General features: G+C 32.9%; 1 protein-coding gene across 1 annotated transcript in view; it reads left to right on the top strand.

Moving 5' to 3' along the window:
• LOC127727061 (uncharacterized) overlaps positions 1-17972 on the top strand; it is a 40820-nt gene extending 22848 nt beyond the window's left edge. The window contains exons 7-9 of the mRNA XM_052234478.1: positions 7960-8088; positions 13896-15074; positions 16503-17972. Coding sequence (XP_052090438.1) covers positions 7960-8088; positions 13896-15074; positions 16503-16753 — 1559 coding nt within the window. The 3' untranslated portion in view covers positions 16754-17972. The remainder of the gene's footprint in view (positions 1-7959; positions 8089-13895; positions 15075-16502) is intronic.
• The last annotated feature ends 1947 nt before the right edge of the window (positions 17973-19919 follow it).

Here is a 19919-nt window from a genome sequence, read left to right as displayed (position 1 = left end):
AGCATATATCACCTCACTTGCGCTATTTTTAACAGCATCGCCATTCGGTACAGATTGTTTAATCAGCCTCCTCGCTCGTGTAACCCAGAATAATTTATTGTCGGAAGCTGACCGACATTTGTGCAACGGTATCACTTCACGTAAACACAAATATTTCATTCCTGACAGATGAATGTTAAACTGGTTGGTTATAGGCGTCAATGAAATTTTAAAGTTCGCTAATTGACAAATTCTTTATTTATAGTACAAAGCAATATTCTGTTTTGGTTGTTCAATTTAATCTTATAGTTGTTTGGCACTAAGATGAATACAAGAAGGTCATCAAAAAGATGGAAAGCCACTGCAACATAAGGAGCTGCATCTAGACAAGAGGAAACACAACTTTAACCAGGTTCAGTACCAGCATCTAACGATCCCCCAACTTCAGGAGGATAGTTGTTCTTTTGATGTAGTAAATCGACCAGGTAATGCAATCGGTAAAGATCATTCAAATCTCACGCAAACAACTAGTTACTCTCCTAGTCTTGATTAAGATGTTAGTCAGTACTTAAAATAAAATAAAAAAATCAAACGGGCGAGTATGTCATCTTTGTTCTACTTAGGAACAACTCTATAATTGATAATGATCAGTAAAAAGTGTCATATGAACAGGGGAAACTTTTTATTAAACCAGTTTTGCCTCATACAAAAATAACAAATAAAGAAATTGAACTTGAGTATAAATATATTGTTGCTGAGATACTTTTGCAGTGGAATTAAGCTCGATATAAAGTTCAACGGTTTGGGACTAGGCATTCGACAACTATGTTAATATAGCAGTATTATTATATCCTCAATCGATTTGGCTGTCATTAAAATGAATAGTATGTTATCTACGTTTAATGTTTACAATATATACTTGATAGTCCTTGTACAACTGTTCACATTATTTAACACACATTTCGATGTTTCTCTTTCGAATACAAAATCTTTCTAATTAGATACGTTACAGTTTGAGATAATAAATTCCTAACGTAATGTATCTACAAGCTGCGATGCCGATTACGATTTGAACTTTTCTTGACCTTAGAAATGATATATAGTAAATGTAAGGAAACCGTTAACTCTCTGAGATTGTAAGTTCATGTCAACGATTTGCAGACGATAATCTTTTCAAAGATTAAAACTTTTGGTGATCAAGTTTGTAAAAGTAACTTGCAATCGAAAATAGTGTACAAACGATCTCTACGCTAATGATTAATACTAATAAAAAAAAATTATTCTAACAAATGAACTAAATTACAAATAATATTGTCATCTCGCCAGGTATCAAGAAAAATATATATATTATTGAACTCCATTTAATTTTATCTAAGACTGACCAGTGCTTTGAAGGAACCACACACGTTATTGATGAGCGGCCTAGAGATGCTTATCCTATTTTTGCTTAAACGAAATAACTTACTGTTTACAAGTTTAGACCTGTCACTGGTCAATTGCTTTGTTATAAGTCCCCTACCGATTGAGTTTAGGGGGACTTAAGGTTCTCACTATGTTCGTCTGTCTGTCTGTCCACCTGTCAATCCGGCAAATCAGTCTTCTACATTTTTGTATTCGTGCTTGAAGATATCGGTTTGATATTTGGTGTATTGTTTTATCATGACAAGTTACTGACCAAGTATGAATGTTGTTCCGGTCTGATGATTTTGTGCAGAGTTGTGGTCAAATACACACAAATAATTAGTTTTCCGCACATTTTTTCGTCATACTTGAAGACGTTGATTTGATAATTGGTATATAGTTTTATCGTGACAAGTTACAGATCAGGTTCGAATTGTGTTCCGGTCTGATGATTTTGTGCAAACTATGGTCCTTGGACTGAGAGAATTCATTAAAATAATCAGTTGTCTGCACATGTTTTCGTCATGCTTGAATATATTGATTTGATAAATTGTATATAGTTTTATCATGATAAGTTACAGACCAAGTTCGAATTGCGTTCCAGTATGATGATTCTGTGCAAAGTTATGGTCCTTGGACTGAGAAAATGCACTCAAATAATCAGTTTTCCGCATATTTGTTCGTCTTACTTGAAGATATCGATTTGATAATTGGAATATAGTTTTATCATGACAAGTTACAGATCAAGTTCGAATTGTATTCCAGCCTAATGATTTTGTTCAAAGTTATGGTCCTTGGACTAAGAAAATTCCCCCAAATAATCAGTTTTCCGCAATTATTTTTTTTGTTTGTTATTGCTTAAAGATATTGATTTGATAATTTGTACATAGTTTTATCATGGTAAGTTACATATCAAGTTCATATTTTGTTCCAGTCTGCTGATTTTTGTGCTGAGTTTTGGTCCTTGGACTTAATATTCTATAAATTCACACACATTATCAGTTTTCCTCAATTTTTTGTTGTTGTCATGCTAGAAGATATTGCTTTAATAATTGGTATATAGTTTTATCATGACAAGTAATTGCTCAAGTTTCGAGTTTTGTTCCGGTTTGGTGATTTTGTGCAGAGTAATGGTCCCTGGACTTAATAAAAATTTACTTAATAATCAGTTTTCCACATTTTTTTTCTCGTCATGCTTGAATATATTGACTTGATATTTGTTCTATAGTTTACACCATGACAAGTTATAGATCAAGTTAATATTTTGTTCCAGTACAATGAATTATTAACCGGTAGTGGCTATGTATTGCAATGCATTACTTTCAGAATGCTTGTTTTGATAGAACTCCTTTCTCTAAATATCAGTTTAGGAGTCCTAAATAGTCACTGAATATTTTCGGATTAAGTCAAGGGATACAAAGTTCTCGTTTCTTCAGGAAAGGCGCTGCTACAGAGCTGCCATAAATGGTTGACCTGATTCTAAACCTCAGGCAATGTGTTCATGGAAGTCTATGTCATTTCGTTCATATATTCAAATACAACAATGGGTAAAACTGTTTGAATTTTTTCTAATTTTATGTTTAGAACTTGCAATTACTTTAGTAATACTAACCGTTATGTAAGATTAGCAGTTTCGCCAGTAATCATTAGAGTTTGGTTTCCACCTTTGTAGAAAACGAATTTATTCAAGTTTGGAATATACCAGGTGGCATTCATCTTGTACAAGATTAAACTGGAATTCAGTTTTCAATATCTCTAATTTTACACATATGTAGATACGCGGAATTGATTGAATTGACAATACGACAGGAGTATAACATATAAGAAGTGGGAAAAAACATATAAGATGTGGGAAAATACTGTGAATATAGTTTCTGTTCTTTTACTGAATATCAGATTGTTGTGGTCTTAAGTTTGCCAAATAAACATGACATTATTCCGTAGTAACAGCAACAATGATTAGAACCAGAAAGAGGACAATCAGCTGGCTGGCTAGTTTGATCATTCGTCAAGGGGGATATTGCAATCAATACATACGATACTCCGATGTATCTCCCAATTCCATATTTAAATGCCAAGATGGTGAACATTTGACTCATATTGGTAATACATTTTGCTTACCACATTTCAAGGCGCGGTAGAAGCCTTTCTTGTCTACACACCACATACTTTCCACAATGTGTATTAAGAAATTGCATGATATTCATTAGAATTCAGTTATTGTTAGGGTTTAAATATATGAGTCCTTTATATTGTATTTGGCTCACAGCTTCTACGCAGCTCTATCCGCTTTTAATGGCGGTTGACCCGACAGTCATTTATGACTGTCTTGGTCAATTTGGCACATTTCGCTGCGTTTCCTTTAAATATGCGTCATTTGGCGTCATATTTCATTTAGCATCCAAAACATTTGATATTGTGGGTCTCTGTATCCCAGGACCACCACACAAAAATTTACGAATCTCTGTTTCCCAGGATTCATTTAATTGGATGCTTTATTTATTGTAAATAATTAGTTATCTAGTTATCTATCTATCTATCTAGTTATCTTTTTGTAGTCTGCCAATATGAAAGGTGACTACGTTTAATTAATTATCTATTTACTATATATATATCTTAATTATTTATCTATTTAGTTATCTAGTTATCGTGTCGTAGTTTGCCAATATGAAAGGTGACTACGTTCATCGAAATATCTATTTACTTTACATATATATATCTTAACTGTTTACCTAGTTATATGTGTTTATAATTTTATAATAAAGCTGTGGCCAAATACTGCCAATACCGTGTTTCTAATCATTGCGCATCAATAATAACCAACCTATCTGACCGTATCTTGGCCTTTTGCATTGAAGGATGACGGAGGGGAGCATAGACTGCATAAATTTTTGGCTCGTTGAATACACATACTTTGTTGGAATAGATGCTACTTGAAAATTAGCACAAACTGCTATTTTAATTCTTGACTTATTTTGTTATTAAATTTGGAATAATTTCATTGATAACAACCTTTCGAGGACATAATTAATTAAGTTACCGGTAATCAAATGCACCGATCATTACTTCGTCATTTCACTTGACCCATATACATATTTTTCAAACGATGAATTCTTAAAGCTACTACATCAAAATTAAGTTTGAAAAAAATAAAGATAATGGAATCTGAAGCGAGATCATATTCTCATTTTTGATTTAAAAGTTATAAAGATTAAAACCAGAGTTTCAAACACGCCGGAATGTAAAAGGTGTACACGATTTGCTTCTTCTTCATTCTTTTTAGCATACTTCTATAATTTATTTCAGTGATCAATATGATTACACTTTACTGAATCCGTTAATGTTTTTATATCTTGTCTTTAATTATAATCATGCATGGTTTCTAGGGAGAGCCCGTACAAACGTATGTGTAATTTAACGTCATTGCTCTTAAATTGTTTTTCTAAATTGTTTGGCGTTTAACTTATACTAATACGTATGAAAAACGGACATGTACGGAATTTTTAAATTGAAGTTTTGTTAAGTATGATGATCATTTGAGTTTTATGACCAACTTATGATAGCAAAGGGATATTATATTTACTGGTATGTGCATCCGTCCGTTCTTCCGTTTTGTTCAAAATATAAAACGTTTAAAATTATATACCCAATTAGAGTTTGACTCGGATTAAGTGGTGCACTGAACATGGAAATATGATCGTGTGAAGGGACATGGTGTCTTAAGGCAACAAATGTTTTGATTAATACATGTACATTCATAAGTGTCTCTTTGGTCTTGTGATAGCTCGCCTCGACAGTAACCCCTCAAGGGTGATCGGGGAATAGAAATATGGTCACTGTTGGTCTTGTTCCGATCGGCAATTTATAAACTATTGACAAAGTGGGAAGTCCGTTTGGCTGTGCGGGATGTTCAAGTAGAAAATCCCGTCCGATCAGAGTGGGGACGTTAAATCCAATGCCTCTTGTAGAGAGAATGCCACGCTCTCTGCACGTTAATTATGCATGAAATATTTGCCACTGGACGTTAAGCAACCAACTATCAATCAATTGACAGTACCGAAACTTGAAATTTTATTTCTGGTGAAGGAAATGATTTGAATCTTGGCAGTCAAAGCCTCACCTTGTTAAAAGACGTCAATGCCAATAGGGAGTGGACGGTTAATTGAAAATATGAATCGCAAAATAGGTGTAGGTGATCATACTCTTGAGAGGTCACACACTGGCAAAAAGATCCTGTCTATGAAAAATCAAGAAATTTAGGAATTTTATCATGAAATGATATTTCCTAGTGCGCATTTAGTCAATATATTTCAATGAAACTGCTGGTTAAAGGTTTAATTCTCAGTATTCAGTTACAGACAGGTCCTGATCAAAACAAAAATAATTGACAAAATTATTTGTATGACCTACTCTAAAATGTTTTCGTACAGATTTGGGGAAATTACGTTCAAGATCCGCTATGTCTTTTAACTTTATACGTTTAGCTTTTGTCAAAATGGATTATAATAACTGGGTGAACTATGAAGTCTTGCTTATATTAACCAAGGTAGAAGAGTACTACATTAACTGTAGGAGTACCAAGTGTCTGTTGAAAATTATGTCCACCAAAAGTATCAAGTTCGTTGTCAAAAAAAAATCAAGCATCATATCAGTTTCACAAGTTATGACCTCTTGCTTGAATCAGTTTTTTTGCGAGGTATACTTTGTATGTTACTTTAAAAAGATATTTGCATCTACCTTGTTCATTTTATGAAAGAAAAAGTTTTCAAGACGTTAATAATGAGGAATGAGTGAGTAAAGATTTAAGCAGTCAACGGTTTGAACCGTCGTCACTCAGTTTACTTTATACTATGAAGTGCACGGTATATAATTCTCTTTATCTCTCTTTTTAATGGTCAAAAATTTGGTGAGGCGGTTGCCTCATTGCGTCAATGAAAGTTACACCACTGCTTGAGTGCGGGAAGTCTGGCTCGGTCCTCGCCCGTTTCAAATCGAATATTGGCTGCCTCCCTACCAAGCACACAATATTTTGAGTTAGAGCAAAGATTGGTCGGTTCGGAGTCAAAATCATGTGTGCGGGTAGGATGACATGTCTTCCTGCGGTTTAATACAAAGTCTGGTTCATATTCATCTTCTCGTCCTAAATATGCATATGTAAAATACATATGCAACGAACACTTATATATTAAGCGTCCTTTCATCCTATTAATACTTATATTTTATGTTCAACTTCTAACGTTGCCTTTATCACCCCCACCCCCCCCCCCCCCCCCTTTTTTTTTGAAAGCCTTGATCCGCATCTGGCAACGAAATCTTATTATATTATGTTGTTCAGTGTTACTTACCTAACACATTTCCGGTAATGATTTATTCAGTAAAATGAATTCGGTGCCCCTTTTAATTGTTTATCAATAAAATGGATAAAATACTGTAAGTTAATTTACTTCTTCAAAGGATATAAAAAAGAATGCCTAGAAATGTCTTTGTATTTGGACTCCGATAGAATTCCCGTTAAACAAGACAATACAGAACAAACTCTGGTTTCAATATTTCTGAAATTGTCAGAAAAATATCCTTCTAAATATTTTCCCCGCAACAAATATAATAAAAAGATAGATTAGGAAAGACAGAAAAAAGTATAATGGGGCGTTCATCTGCAAAGTATATTGAAAAATAATTGTCATAATCAAAACTATGAAAGATAACTGAAATCGTACGTATAAAAGGTATGGGATACATGTGTTTATACGTGATCTTATGTCAGTGAAAATAAAGGTGGGAATCTGGAAAACGACTTGATAAATAAAAATGCAAGATTTCTATCATTTTTCGTCATGATAAAATTATTCTATATGGACGAAAATTCTAGTGTGTGATTTTAAAAGTCTTGGAATACTTGAGCGACGTATTAAATCAAATTCAATAGTTGGCAATAACCAGTCCCATTAGGTCCGTACGTCGAGTTACGTACGTATGTCATTTTATTGGAAATCTCTATTAGAGCTCACTTATTCCCGGAAGTTGGTTAGTACAAAAACAGATACTTCTGATCTGAGCCTCCTATCAAAATTTCATATATTTATTTTATTATTCAAGAGAAGCTTTTAACAAGGGTTCTACAGTGATCCAAAGTCCTTACACTTTCATTTGATACCGAAATTTCCCAAATGTTTTTCTTTTTGACAAAGTGACAGCTATGCATAGGATATTATTTTGTTCAAAATATTTATTGCTTTCTTGTATGTTCTTTGCGACCAGTCCCGAATTAGTGGTTCTATGTATCATAAATCAAATGTTGTCTTGAAAACCAATTTTACCTTCTTTGCAATGTAAACATCGTAGCAGATCATTTAAGGGGGAGAAAATAACTTTGGTAAGTTGTTTATACAATCTTGCCTAAATTATGTTTTGAAGAATTGCATGAACTTATTTTTCATTGTACAACATCATGAATGGCTTTTCATTACATGAAAATAATAGTTTATAATAAATTCTTTTGAAATGTATTATTATTATATAATGATTTTATTCATTTGAAGACTTCTTTGTTTTCGTGTATAAACTTCATATTTATTGTAGGAGATCTTGCAACAGTTGATTTAATTTGTGATGGTACTCATTTGCACTGTTTTGTGGATAAACGACTTATAAATAATTACAAGGACTACTTACAAAGAACAGTTAACGATGACAAGGTGGCCATAAATGGTAAGTAGTTGTGTACTGTTTCGTTACACATAAAACACTTACGGATAATCAGATCTATAAAATCAATTTGATCTTAACCTTTCTTATTTCAACTAACAAATTGCGTCCTTTGTTCTGAGGTAAACACTTTTGCCATGCATGTTTTATTCTAATCCTTTATAACGATACGTTCATAAAACTTTGTTTTTTAAATCACAACCAAAATTATGTATTTGCGTACGATTACTTTTACTGAATTGAAAAGAACATAGTTTGAATCTTTATGCTGAAATACTGATCCATTAATATTACAAAGACGAAACTCGAGGATGCCATACTTTTTAAGCAAGTTCTTAGTACATGTCACAATCAGGAATAAGACATCTTGTTAAATTTGTGATAGTCCGTTAATCATTGCCATGTCAATCATTCTGTCTCTTTTGGAGAAGTATTTGTGTAAGGAAGACACCCAAATTAATGTAGGCCGTATAGTGGGAATACGCACAAATGTAACGTATCTATTCAGATATGTAAACACATACGATGGGATAGAGAGTAAGATACTACTGAAGAAATTGGAAGTTAATAATTTAAAAGTAGAAATCATCCCGTTTGTCATAGATTCTTTTTTGTAGTCATCCATCTGTGTCTATATCCAGGGAAATATCAAAATATGAAGTAGATCTTCTAGTTTTGGTTATCTCATATTCACTGGGATACATTAGATGCAAGCACTTACCGAAATGTGAGTGATTGAGTGACATGACATCATCTATATATCTAAAAGTGAAATTAAGGAACTTTGCGTGCTGTTCGTGCTTCTTGTCGAAAAGAAGTTTCTGTGGGAACTGTGCTGCATATGGGTACAAAAACAAGTCGGGCAGTAGTGGTACACATCTATCACCCATTGGAAAACCGACTGTCTGCTAAAATATCAATTCACCACGTTCAACAAACAGGCTGTCAATCAAAAAGTCCAGTATTTTGATGATCTTCGGTTTATTTGTATATGGAATTAGTGGGCTCCTTCACAAGGAAATATTTGTCATGACCACAATCAATTTTGTATCTGTGATTTCCATTTTTGTAGAAGAGCTCTGTTTAATGAGAAGACTAGTCGATCTTTCAATTGAGCATGGGGAATAAGAGTATTACTTTAATATTGTAAGGAATATGATTGAAGATTTTCCAGCAGATTCTGAGATTATTTTTGAATCTACATCTGATTGACAGGGCTTGTTAAATATAACTAATCATGACATTTAATGACTTTATACAGATTTTAAGTCGAACATCTTGATGACCCGGCTATTTACTGTTCTTTATCAGAATTTTTGGGAAGTTTAGATATCCAGTATTACGATCGACAATTATCATCGCCCATCTGTAAGTTATAACCAAAGGAGAGAAGGACGGGTTGTAATTTTGTAAAATCGCCTCTTTCGTGGATGATGTATAGGTATGTGTGAGATTCAGAGTTTTACTTCGAATATCGAGTTTGATATTCCAAATAATGATTTTGTTGTATTAAAAACAGTATTGTTTCGAGCTTTTTCTGCTGAATTAACGTCATATTTGTCGTAAAAAGAGGATAAAAATCCTTAACCGTGGTCATATAGAAAGGGTTAGAGATTCGTGTGCTCTTTGCCCGTTTTTTTTAATGGTCTTAAGTAAGCATGACCGAACAGCGGTATAGACGATGTGTCTAGTTTTATTTCATCTGGCTTACGCTTTACCATTTTTTCTGGCATTAATTGTCTTCAACTACATCAATGTGTAACCTGAAGTTGCAGTTGAAAGGCAGAGGAATTCGATATTTCTGGCAATTGGCTAACAATTATGCAAGATGTTCATTGTTTACAATGCAAACTTTTAAAGGAATTATTGGGACGATAAAAAAAAGAATAATAGAGAGGTTTTGGATTTTACAAACGAATGTAAAGGTCTCTCTTGTAACCTAATGGTTTAAAATATTGGTCGCTATAGGTCTTGTGTAGGCAAATGAAATGACAGATTAAGTAACCAGGTTTTGTGTTCTGCACAGCTTTAATGAAAATGTGCTAATATTGATAGTATTGAAACTCTTATTAGCGAAACATATGTTTTAAAAAACTACGTAAAGTACAGATGGTACAAAAAAATTCTTCATTCTTGGAGATATTTGTCACATGTTCAAAACGTCTGTGGATAACAATACCCATAGTACTTTACAAAATTTAAACTAATATTGGAAGTGTTTTGCAATTCTTGAAATAGTTAGATGAGCTTTGCCAATGGTATGGAAAACAAATTTGTTCTATTTGAATTCCCAAAAGTTTTAAAACCTAAGATAAAAATCCATCCATAGACATAATGTTATCTGCAGGTGGTGCATATTTTCGACGACCGTGACCCTTATAAGATCGAAAAGAGTTGTAACTAAATTTAATATATTGAGATCACTTCACCTGGAACTTGACAAATTATCTACACCATCAATTTTGTCGTTGCATCCGTGAAGAGTCGCGGTTCCGAGCTCTCGAACCCAGAAATCTCCAAAAAAAAAAAAAAAAGACAACGCAAATGTATGCAACTTATTTGAAACGGTTGTAACAATCCAAACCACAGTCATAACTATAAAAACCAAAAAATATAAAAAATATAAAGAATTACCAATGACACAGCTTTCCATCAGAGACCAATTGACGTAAAAGGTAAGCAACTATATAAACCACATTTTGTAAACTGCTTTGTACAACTAAGATTCTTTTGTCTCAAAGGAGTAGGGGCAATAAGGCCATTATTTGGCCCAAATATTACTGCAAATTTAAAAGTTATCCTACATATTCTTAAATTTGTCCTAACTAGACTAAGGTACGAGGTATTCAGAAAATAAAAACAAATTTGACATTGATCGAGTAACCATGGTAACAAACCATGACGAAATTCTTGTATTTTGTAAAATTTCTTGATTTTCCTTGTTTTTCATCAAATTTTAAGTATATTTGAGATTGGCAAAGTATGTGCGCATCCAAGAAACAACTTTATATTTGGTGAGATTATGTCAATAGTTATGAAAAAGCTTCTCTTAAATTATTTTGTTGTTTCTTAGTTGCGCATGATGTTTCCACAATGGCAATAACGATGAAAAACTGCTTAAATTCTGTATTTTTCGTCATTTTCACGAAAACGATACATATCATAACGTAATTGTGACGTCATCAGATAAAAAATCTTATGTTTTCATTTATATTTCTTGACTCTATGCATTTCCTAACATAATGTGCCAATTTGGTGTAGTTGTCAAACATTTTATTTTCTTGGGCCAAAACCGAGCCTTAATGCCCCTACTCCTTTTCAAAATTTTGTTACAGATAATTTTGCTATTTGAGATTTAAATTGTAATGGAATCAATATACTGTGTTTTGTTGACGTTAGACTACATATGAAACTTTGCAATGGTCCAAAAGTCCAAAATTCCACTTCTAACGTAACTGTTCACGGCAAGTGTATTTATATCGTTAAATGCTTATAAATGTTTTGTATACATACATTGTTAAAGGGATATAGGCTACCAATACCGTACCCACCAAATTGATTCAAACTCTCAAATTTGATTATATATATTTACTAAACCTAATTCAGTACTTCAATTATAAAGTATCAACATTTATGTGTATTCCCGACTGAAAGTTATCTAATTCCCCTTCGATATGACCCAAGAAAAATGTCTTCTATTGAATGACTTTGTTAAAATTATATAAAAAAAATGTCGACTATTAAATGACTTTGTTAAAATTATAAATATGAACAGACAGGTAAACATCAATCCAAAAGAATGTAAGAACGAGCAGCAGAATAATGTCAGTTTTCATAATTTTGTTTGATACAAACAAATAAAACTCATCAAACCAAGCTTAAAATTTGTTATTCCGTCTATATTACACTCCTCGGTGGCGCTCGAATCAAAACTGTGATCAAGGCCAAATAAAAAAAATAATAAATCACGACTGACAAGCGCAAACTTTCTCCAACTAAGCGTCAATTTTGTTTTCAAATGCATGCATACGAACTCAAACGAGGTCGAATTATTGTCTTGCAAGATAACTCTATACAACAGTGAGGTTTTTCAGTTTATTTTTTACAACACTGAAACAAAAGTTAGTAATAGCATTCATTATCAATATATTTATATATATCTCACTATAATTTTTTTGTCTAAATCGTAGTTAATGCCCCTTACCCCTTATATTTATTTTTCATCACAAGACGCAAAGAACTTATTCCCCTTTATATGTTTAGTTTTTGTTTTATCTAATGTAATTATAATTTTTATCGAACATCATTATTTTCATCGTTTATGACAAACCGTGGGAACCTTTCTCTCATGACATTGGACACCAAATGGTCATATACGAATTTTCTCCTAAGGAATAGAATGTTTTTACTTGCCTATCATAACCACAAAACTCTGTTAGTGCTGAATTCGGAAGATGTTTCAGTTGGAACAAATCCAAAAGTGGAAAAGGGTCAGTCAGTCTTCAGAAAGATATTTTACATTTGAGTCATTCCAAATAAAAATATCCCCGATGTACTAAAAGTCACAAAATCCGATGACTCATGTATGGAGACTGACACGCTCTCTGAATGTTAAATTTCCCACCTTTCATCAGGGCTGGTACACCTTGCAAAACCTACCTACTGAATCAATTATTTTTTGTTCTTGTCCGAATTATATATGCAAATATTTACACTGAAAGTGAAGTTATCAACAATCGGAAATAAAAATGAAAATATTGTCAAAATCACTGATATAGGAGTTACGGCCCTTGAATTATATTTTTCAACCATTTTCTGCTTATATAGTGAAAACAGTAAATTTTGAATAGAAAAAATGTTCAATATATCAAAATTTGCATTTTCATGTACTTACCTTGACATTTTTAGATGACCCATATAGAAGTTACTATCCTGGACGCATTTAGTCATCCATTACAAATGCACATTTGACACATTTGGAACACGCAAAATGATAATAAACGGCTTTTTTTTTAATCTGAACTATACATAGAATTAACCACCTCATATCTACCGGCTGATACTACGTTTTTATCAGGATATAAATCAGGTTAGGAGGAATATTACCAACAAGGGTTCTTAGTGGTTTAATCGAAAATACGTGCATTTCTTAAAAAAACACTCGACTACGAGTTGATGGCTATGTCATCTGGTTACCTATCAAATTTATCATATCTCAGTATAATTCAGCATTTAATAAACATTCAGGATATGCAGATACTAGAATTTTAGGGACAATTCCAGGAACACTTCCGTTTATATCTAATAAACAAAATATGAAATATTGATATGAAAGCAATATACGGATTATTCCATTAATGTATTCAAGGTTTAAACAGATATTTGCATTATTGTCATTGCTATCTCACTTAGTGTACTCCTTTTCCCGTACTAATTCTTAAGGAAAAAACATGTATGTACGTTTTATTTTGTTTACCGACTAAGATAACAATGGGAGTGAAATTTAAAAACTGTGCTACATGAGTTTGTGTGGCCACCATGTCTCAAATCTCATCGAAGGTAATTTAATTTAGTACATCAGTCTTAATGTTTTGTTATTTGGATGATTTGCAGACGCGATAGATTAAGAGCATGACATATTTTATAGAAAATTTTCGATTACTAAAAGACGATTTTTTGGCCTCTAGATATCTTTTGATGATATTGTTGCCGGGTTGTGAGGTTGCAGTCTCATCGACTTTTACTACAAATGTATTAATTTACATACATATGAATAATGTAATCTGGTAATGATATACTTTGTTTTTCAGAGTTGTTTTATAAATTAGATGAAATAACAATTGAGTGGAAAATGAAATCAGAGTATTTGATAATTATCTCATTAATGAACGCTCATCATGAATCACTTTTATTCAAAGAAATACTGCTTACTGCTGTTGAGAACAAATTATCATTTGTTTGCCGTTGGTTATTGTCTCACTTTCAGTATGAAGACGAATGTATCGTTCAAGTATTGTCTAAATCTTTTGAAGTTGGAAATAATGGAACAATTAAAACCTTGGCTTGGAAAGTTACAAGACAATTCTACAAGAAATATAAAAAGTTATTGGATGACAATGCCATCGACATATATCCAGCATATAAGTGCGAATGTCACAATGCATGTACGAAAAAAGTATGTTTGCTTACAGGAAAAAAGATAATAGCTATTGAATGGAAAGGAAATGAACGTTCTTGTATGCCGGCTGCATTTTTTTATTTTGATATAAAATTATTCAGCTGTGATAACGTTTGTAAAACAGGAAATGCAGCGACTGACGAAATGAAAGATATTATGTCAAAAATATCAGACAATAATGGGTCTTCTTCGAGCAGTCTACTAATGAATCAAATCGATGGTCAAATTGCATCAACAATGTTTGAACAACACAGAAATCTATCTTTGATTTGTCCTTCATTCATGAAGTCTACAAATTATGGTTTTGATCATAAAGTTTCACAAACATTTTGCATTCAACTATTTTGTAAAAGAAAAGGGTACATTCCTCTCGGTGAAAACCATTTTCCATCGATCATCAAAGGCCAACTAACAGATGTTTTGCAAGGCCATAGCTATTTGGCCTCAACCCCGTTACGAATAGGAGATAAAATAGGCACTGATACTATGTGTGGAACTTTGGGAGGTTTTTATCGAATTGCAGGAAAGTTTAAATGCTTTTTGACATGTGCCCATGTGTTATACAGCCTTCCAACCTTGTTAGCTCCTAAAGATGACCCTAGTTATGACGAGGAAATTAAAGTTTTTTTGGATCGTCAGAAAAGTAAAAGTCATTGTGGTGACGTTTTCCGTGGAGTTTTCAACCATGATGATCCTAACAAAACCAGTGTGGATGCAGGCTTAGTCATAATAAAACCGTCTGACTTTTTCATCGATCCTAACGATATTGTACGAGACATCAATGGGGCTCCTCATCCAGCCAGCAGCTTAAGTATACTATTTTTACCAAATCTATTTTATGGTCTTAAGTAAAAGATTTCTAATAGTATTACCCCCATGTATACCATTGTTCACATATTGATGCTTAACCTTTATTTCTAACAAAAGTTTATTTGGCAATTTTTGTTTCTTTTTGTTCTTTAATATTGTTTTCTGAGGAGTAACTTCTCAAATGTTAGAAAAGAAAAAAAGTATAACAAATTTACCGAACTCCAAGACAAATTCAAAAATGGAAAGTCGATAATAACTGACAAAATCAAACTATCGTTTACACAGAGAAATTCATGTTAAGAAAGAAAGTTGTACGACGAATAGCAGCGAATAGTTGTTTATTGTGCGGGGATTAGAATAGCTACTTTTGTTATCATTGTTTCTTTGCTTCGGGGGTACCTGTATCCGAAGGTGATGCTACACAATGAACTGAAGAATAAACATATGGTCACCCGATATCCTTCTAGCAATACCAATGCTGTTTAGTGATTCCATTTAACTGATGACCGCCAGTTTTCAGTAGGGTTCGTGTTGCTCAGTCTTAAGATTTTATTTTGTGTTTGGTATACTATTGTGTGTGTTTAGGCCGTTTGTTATTTTTTTGTCATGACGTTGTCAGTTTGTAATCGACTTATGAGATTGAATACCCCTTAAGTATCTTCCGCCTTTCTCTTTCATAAGAAAGATATATCAAATTAGCTTATGAATTGTTCCATAAATGCTTTTTAAATTTTGATATATTGTTACTGATAACAAAATGGAAGTCAAGTTAGATATGATTTTCACTTTTACTGTTTAGGAGTTGATAGCTGGTCCTTGATAGATGGAAAATGGCATGCTGTTGGCATTTGTGCAAACATTTATAATCCGTTCCACAAACACTTTTAAGATTTTGATATGATCTTTCTGATGACAAAGAGAAGATCAATATCGATATTGACGAATTTTATGTTTACGATTCAGGATTACTGATAGATTAAAAATTGGCGTGTGCGTGTTATGTCATTTCTCAGAAATAACATGTAGATCGTTCAATCAAAGATTTTCATGTGGTACAATGTTGTTTTTTATGACAAATATGGAGGTCAAAATCGAAATTGCCAATTTTTGCTATTGCCATTAAGGGTTTACAGCTTTGAGAGATTGGAAAATAGACACAGCACGTGTCAGGTTAAACAAATCTGAAAGCGCTTTCAAAATAAACCAAAAAACTGTTTTGCTGTCAATTTAACGACTCCTTTTTTGTTCATTTTCGTTCTTTCAATATCAACTTAGAAAGGGTATCGTGTCAATAAAAATGGAAGTAGTATGATCACTCATGGGACAATCATCCAGCAAACACCTAAATACAAATATCTATTTCAATACTTTAAAGCCTTCAACAATGAGAAAATGAGACAAAATAATGTTTTTTATGCTTATCTTTCAGAACTAACTTCAGAATTCGTGAATCGGCATTCCTGCGATCATATGAAATTGTGTTGTACCAGAGAAACTGTGCCGATTGTTGCTCAAGGTGCATCTACAAAAATAGACGATAAAGTGACATTCCAGCGACCAACACATACCGACGTATGTTTTCAAGATAATGGTCAGTTTATTGGTCATGCAAATGGGTTAACCTTTCATCCACTATTAATCACTCAACCTGCTCACATGCAACTACAAGTCGGACTCTGACCGAGAAGCGGATTTTTACAATGTACAATCAAATGGTTATGAACATTCCACTCCAACTGGGGGATTCAGGAACATGTATTTACATCACTGGAGACACGAAAGAGAAATCTGGATGTGTCGGTATGGCAATTGCCTTCTGTTCGAAGTCAGGATTATCACTGGTTACACCTATGCAGGAAATCATTCGCGCAATAAATTAATGACAACGGAGTCAAATTCTGCGCTGCACTTTTGTATGTCTTCATGATAAAACTGTTTACTTTAGAAAATAGTTGTGTATGTCTAGATCTGATATAAGCCTATAATGAATGAACATCAACCAAAGAGGTTATGTCTTTTTAGTTCACTACATACACGTAATACCATGAATACAAAGATTATTTTTTTTGTTTCAACTGAAAATTAATTATGCTTATTTTTTATATATAATAGGCAAAAAGTTTCAAGTTTACTGTACACTGTTCACAATTTAAAAGAAAACTTTATAATATAGGTAAAGTTTGTTGCATGCCGAAACATCCGTAATATATAGATTTTATTCCGTAGTTATCAATTGATTATTTTCATTATCCGCCATATGGATATATCCCAACATTGTACAATGTTTGTTATAATAACGACACTGATGCGTCTAATATTTATTATAACAACGTGTATTCTATTGCTTTTGAAAAAAAATGTATTAACAAAAATACCTAAATCTAAGGTAAATTCAGAAATCGGGAAGTCAATAAAACCTGATGACAAATGCATACGTTAGACTATATTGAATGGGAAACAACTGTCATATTCCTAATTTAGTACAGGCATTTCTCGAAGAAAATGGTGAGTTAAACCTGGTTTTATAGTTAGCTAAACCTCCCATTTGTATGACAGTTGTTTATTGTTCCGTTATATTGACATAATTGGGCGAGCAACCCAAACGTACATAACTGGTTGATGTGACGATAATTGGGATCAATCAACAAAAACTGTGAAAACATACATCACAAACATGCAAAACAACCGAATAAAATGTTTTATTTTTATTATTAGTTTATTCATAACAAACACATTGTAAAATTGTGTTGCTTTTTTTAATAAATGACTGAAAAGTCATTTTGATGTTAAAAATTGCCAAAGGTTTGTTTAGATTGCTACGGATATGTTTGTGATCTTATGTGTTTATCTTATTTGGAAAGTTAGACTAGACGCAAAATAAATATACTTAAACAACTAACATTAAATCTTACTCGTAGTATCATTGCATTCTTAGCGTAGACAATGATTTTGAACACAAAAGTATTGCACATTTAGTATTTGGCTAAACTATATACAAATTTGAGAAGGAATTGTGGGACCACCTAAAAATAATCACATTATCCAAACTCGACAAAACCAAATATATAAAATCTGTAATTTAATTTTATCGTTTCTATGTTTTACCCATCATTCGCAACATCAGAACGATAACATATCATTGCGATATGAATATTAACCCTGATTTGTTCTCGACCAACATGCAGAGCCAGATATATAACGTGCTGGTTTACTAGAAAAACGTCCCCGGAAAGACATGTCAGTCAAACAGTACAAATTATTCTGAGTGTGACCTAACCTGTCTTTGCTCTTATTTCATAATGCCAAGTGCTAAACGAAGAAGTAGTCGATATCAATTTTAGATTGCTTTTTTGACACGGACTTGAATCGACACCATGACCGTTCGCACCTGTGGCGATAATTATATCACAATATGTGCAATGTGGTTCAATCGTAAATGAATTGATAATTTAATGCAATAAAACAGATAAATGACAGATTTGGCTTTTTTCCACCGCTACGCAGACGGAGGAATATAATGTTGCAAATGTCAGTCTGTCCGTTTGTTCGTCACAGTTTAGTTTCCGGATGATAATTAAATTTTTGCGCATTGTCATGTATCATAAAGTACAGGTCAATAGATATAAGAAGATGTGGTATGAGTGCCAATGAGACAACTCTCAATCCAAGTCACAATTTGTAAAAGTAAACCATTATAGGTCAAAGTACGGTCTTCAACACGGAGCATTGGCTCATTCCGAACAGCAATCTATAAATGGCCCCAAAAAATGACTAATGTAAAACCATTCAAACGGGAAAACCAACGGTCTAATCTATATATAAAAAGTGAAACGAGAAACACTTATGAACCACATCAACAAACGACAACTACTGAACATCAGATTCAAGTTTGATTTTGATTGTTTGACATGTAATGTTCAAGAGTTATGCCCCTACGCTTGCCTTTACAATTTGGTTTTCTTCGTTTACGGGATGATAATTGTAATCCCGAATGAGCAAATCTTTTGAAACTGAAGCACAATGTCATGTACCATCAAAAACAGGTCAAGTTCGATTTTGATGGTTTTCGCATTTACCGGTATATATCCATAGTTACCTTTAAAGTTTGTACTTTCATTTAATTTCAAATGATAATTCATGTACCATTTGATAAAATACTTTGAAATTTGAACACCATGTCTTGATCATTAAATACAGGTCATATTAGATTTCAATCATTTGGACATTTTCATTAAGAGTTATGCCCCTTATTTAACATAAAAATCTTTTTCTTTAAATTTCTGGATGAAAGGACCTCTTGACAAAATCTTGAAATTAGAATGCGGAGTCATTGTCCATAGAATAAGGTAAAGATCAATTTTGATGTTTTTGAGTTAAGTGTTCAAGAGAGATTCCCATTAGTTACTTTAAAACGAAGATTTTTTTAGTTCCAGGTGATACGGAAAGTACCCTCTTATAAAATCTTGGTAGATTATGACACAAAGCTATTGATCATAACATGCAAAAAGTTAAATCAATAAATACTGACCTCCGAGGAAAATTCAAAACGGAAAGTCCCTAATCAAATTACATTTAATTTAAATTTTGGTTTGGCATTTACCCTTTAGTTTTGTAGACTGCTGTTTGTCTTTTGGTCGTTGTCCGTTTTACGCCAAAACATTGTCATGTATTTTCCAACTTATGAGTTTGACTATACCTTTGGTATCTTCCGCCTCTTTCTCCTAAACAGTATACTATACACACTGCACTCCTTGTGGCATCAGTTTGATGTATTTAAATCTTCAAAACAGTTATCTTTCTTGTAGTGATAGAACAATTTCTCTATAATTTAACAACATGTTTAGTA

The sequence above is a fragment of the Mytilus californianus genome, unplaced genomic scaffold, assembly GCF_021869535.1.
Source record: "Mytilus californianus isolate M0D057914Y unplaced genomic scaffold, xbMytCali1.0.p SCAF_19, whole genome shotgun sequence".
In the NCBI taxonomy this organism is placed as follows: domain Eukaryota; kingdom Metazoa; phylum Mollusca; class Bivalvia; order Mytilida; family Mytilidae; genus Mytilus; species Mytilus californianus.
This window is presented reverse-complemented; position numbering and strand designations above follow the sequence as displayed.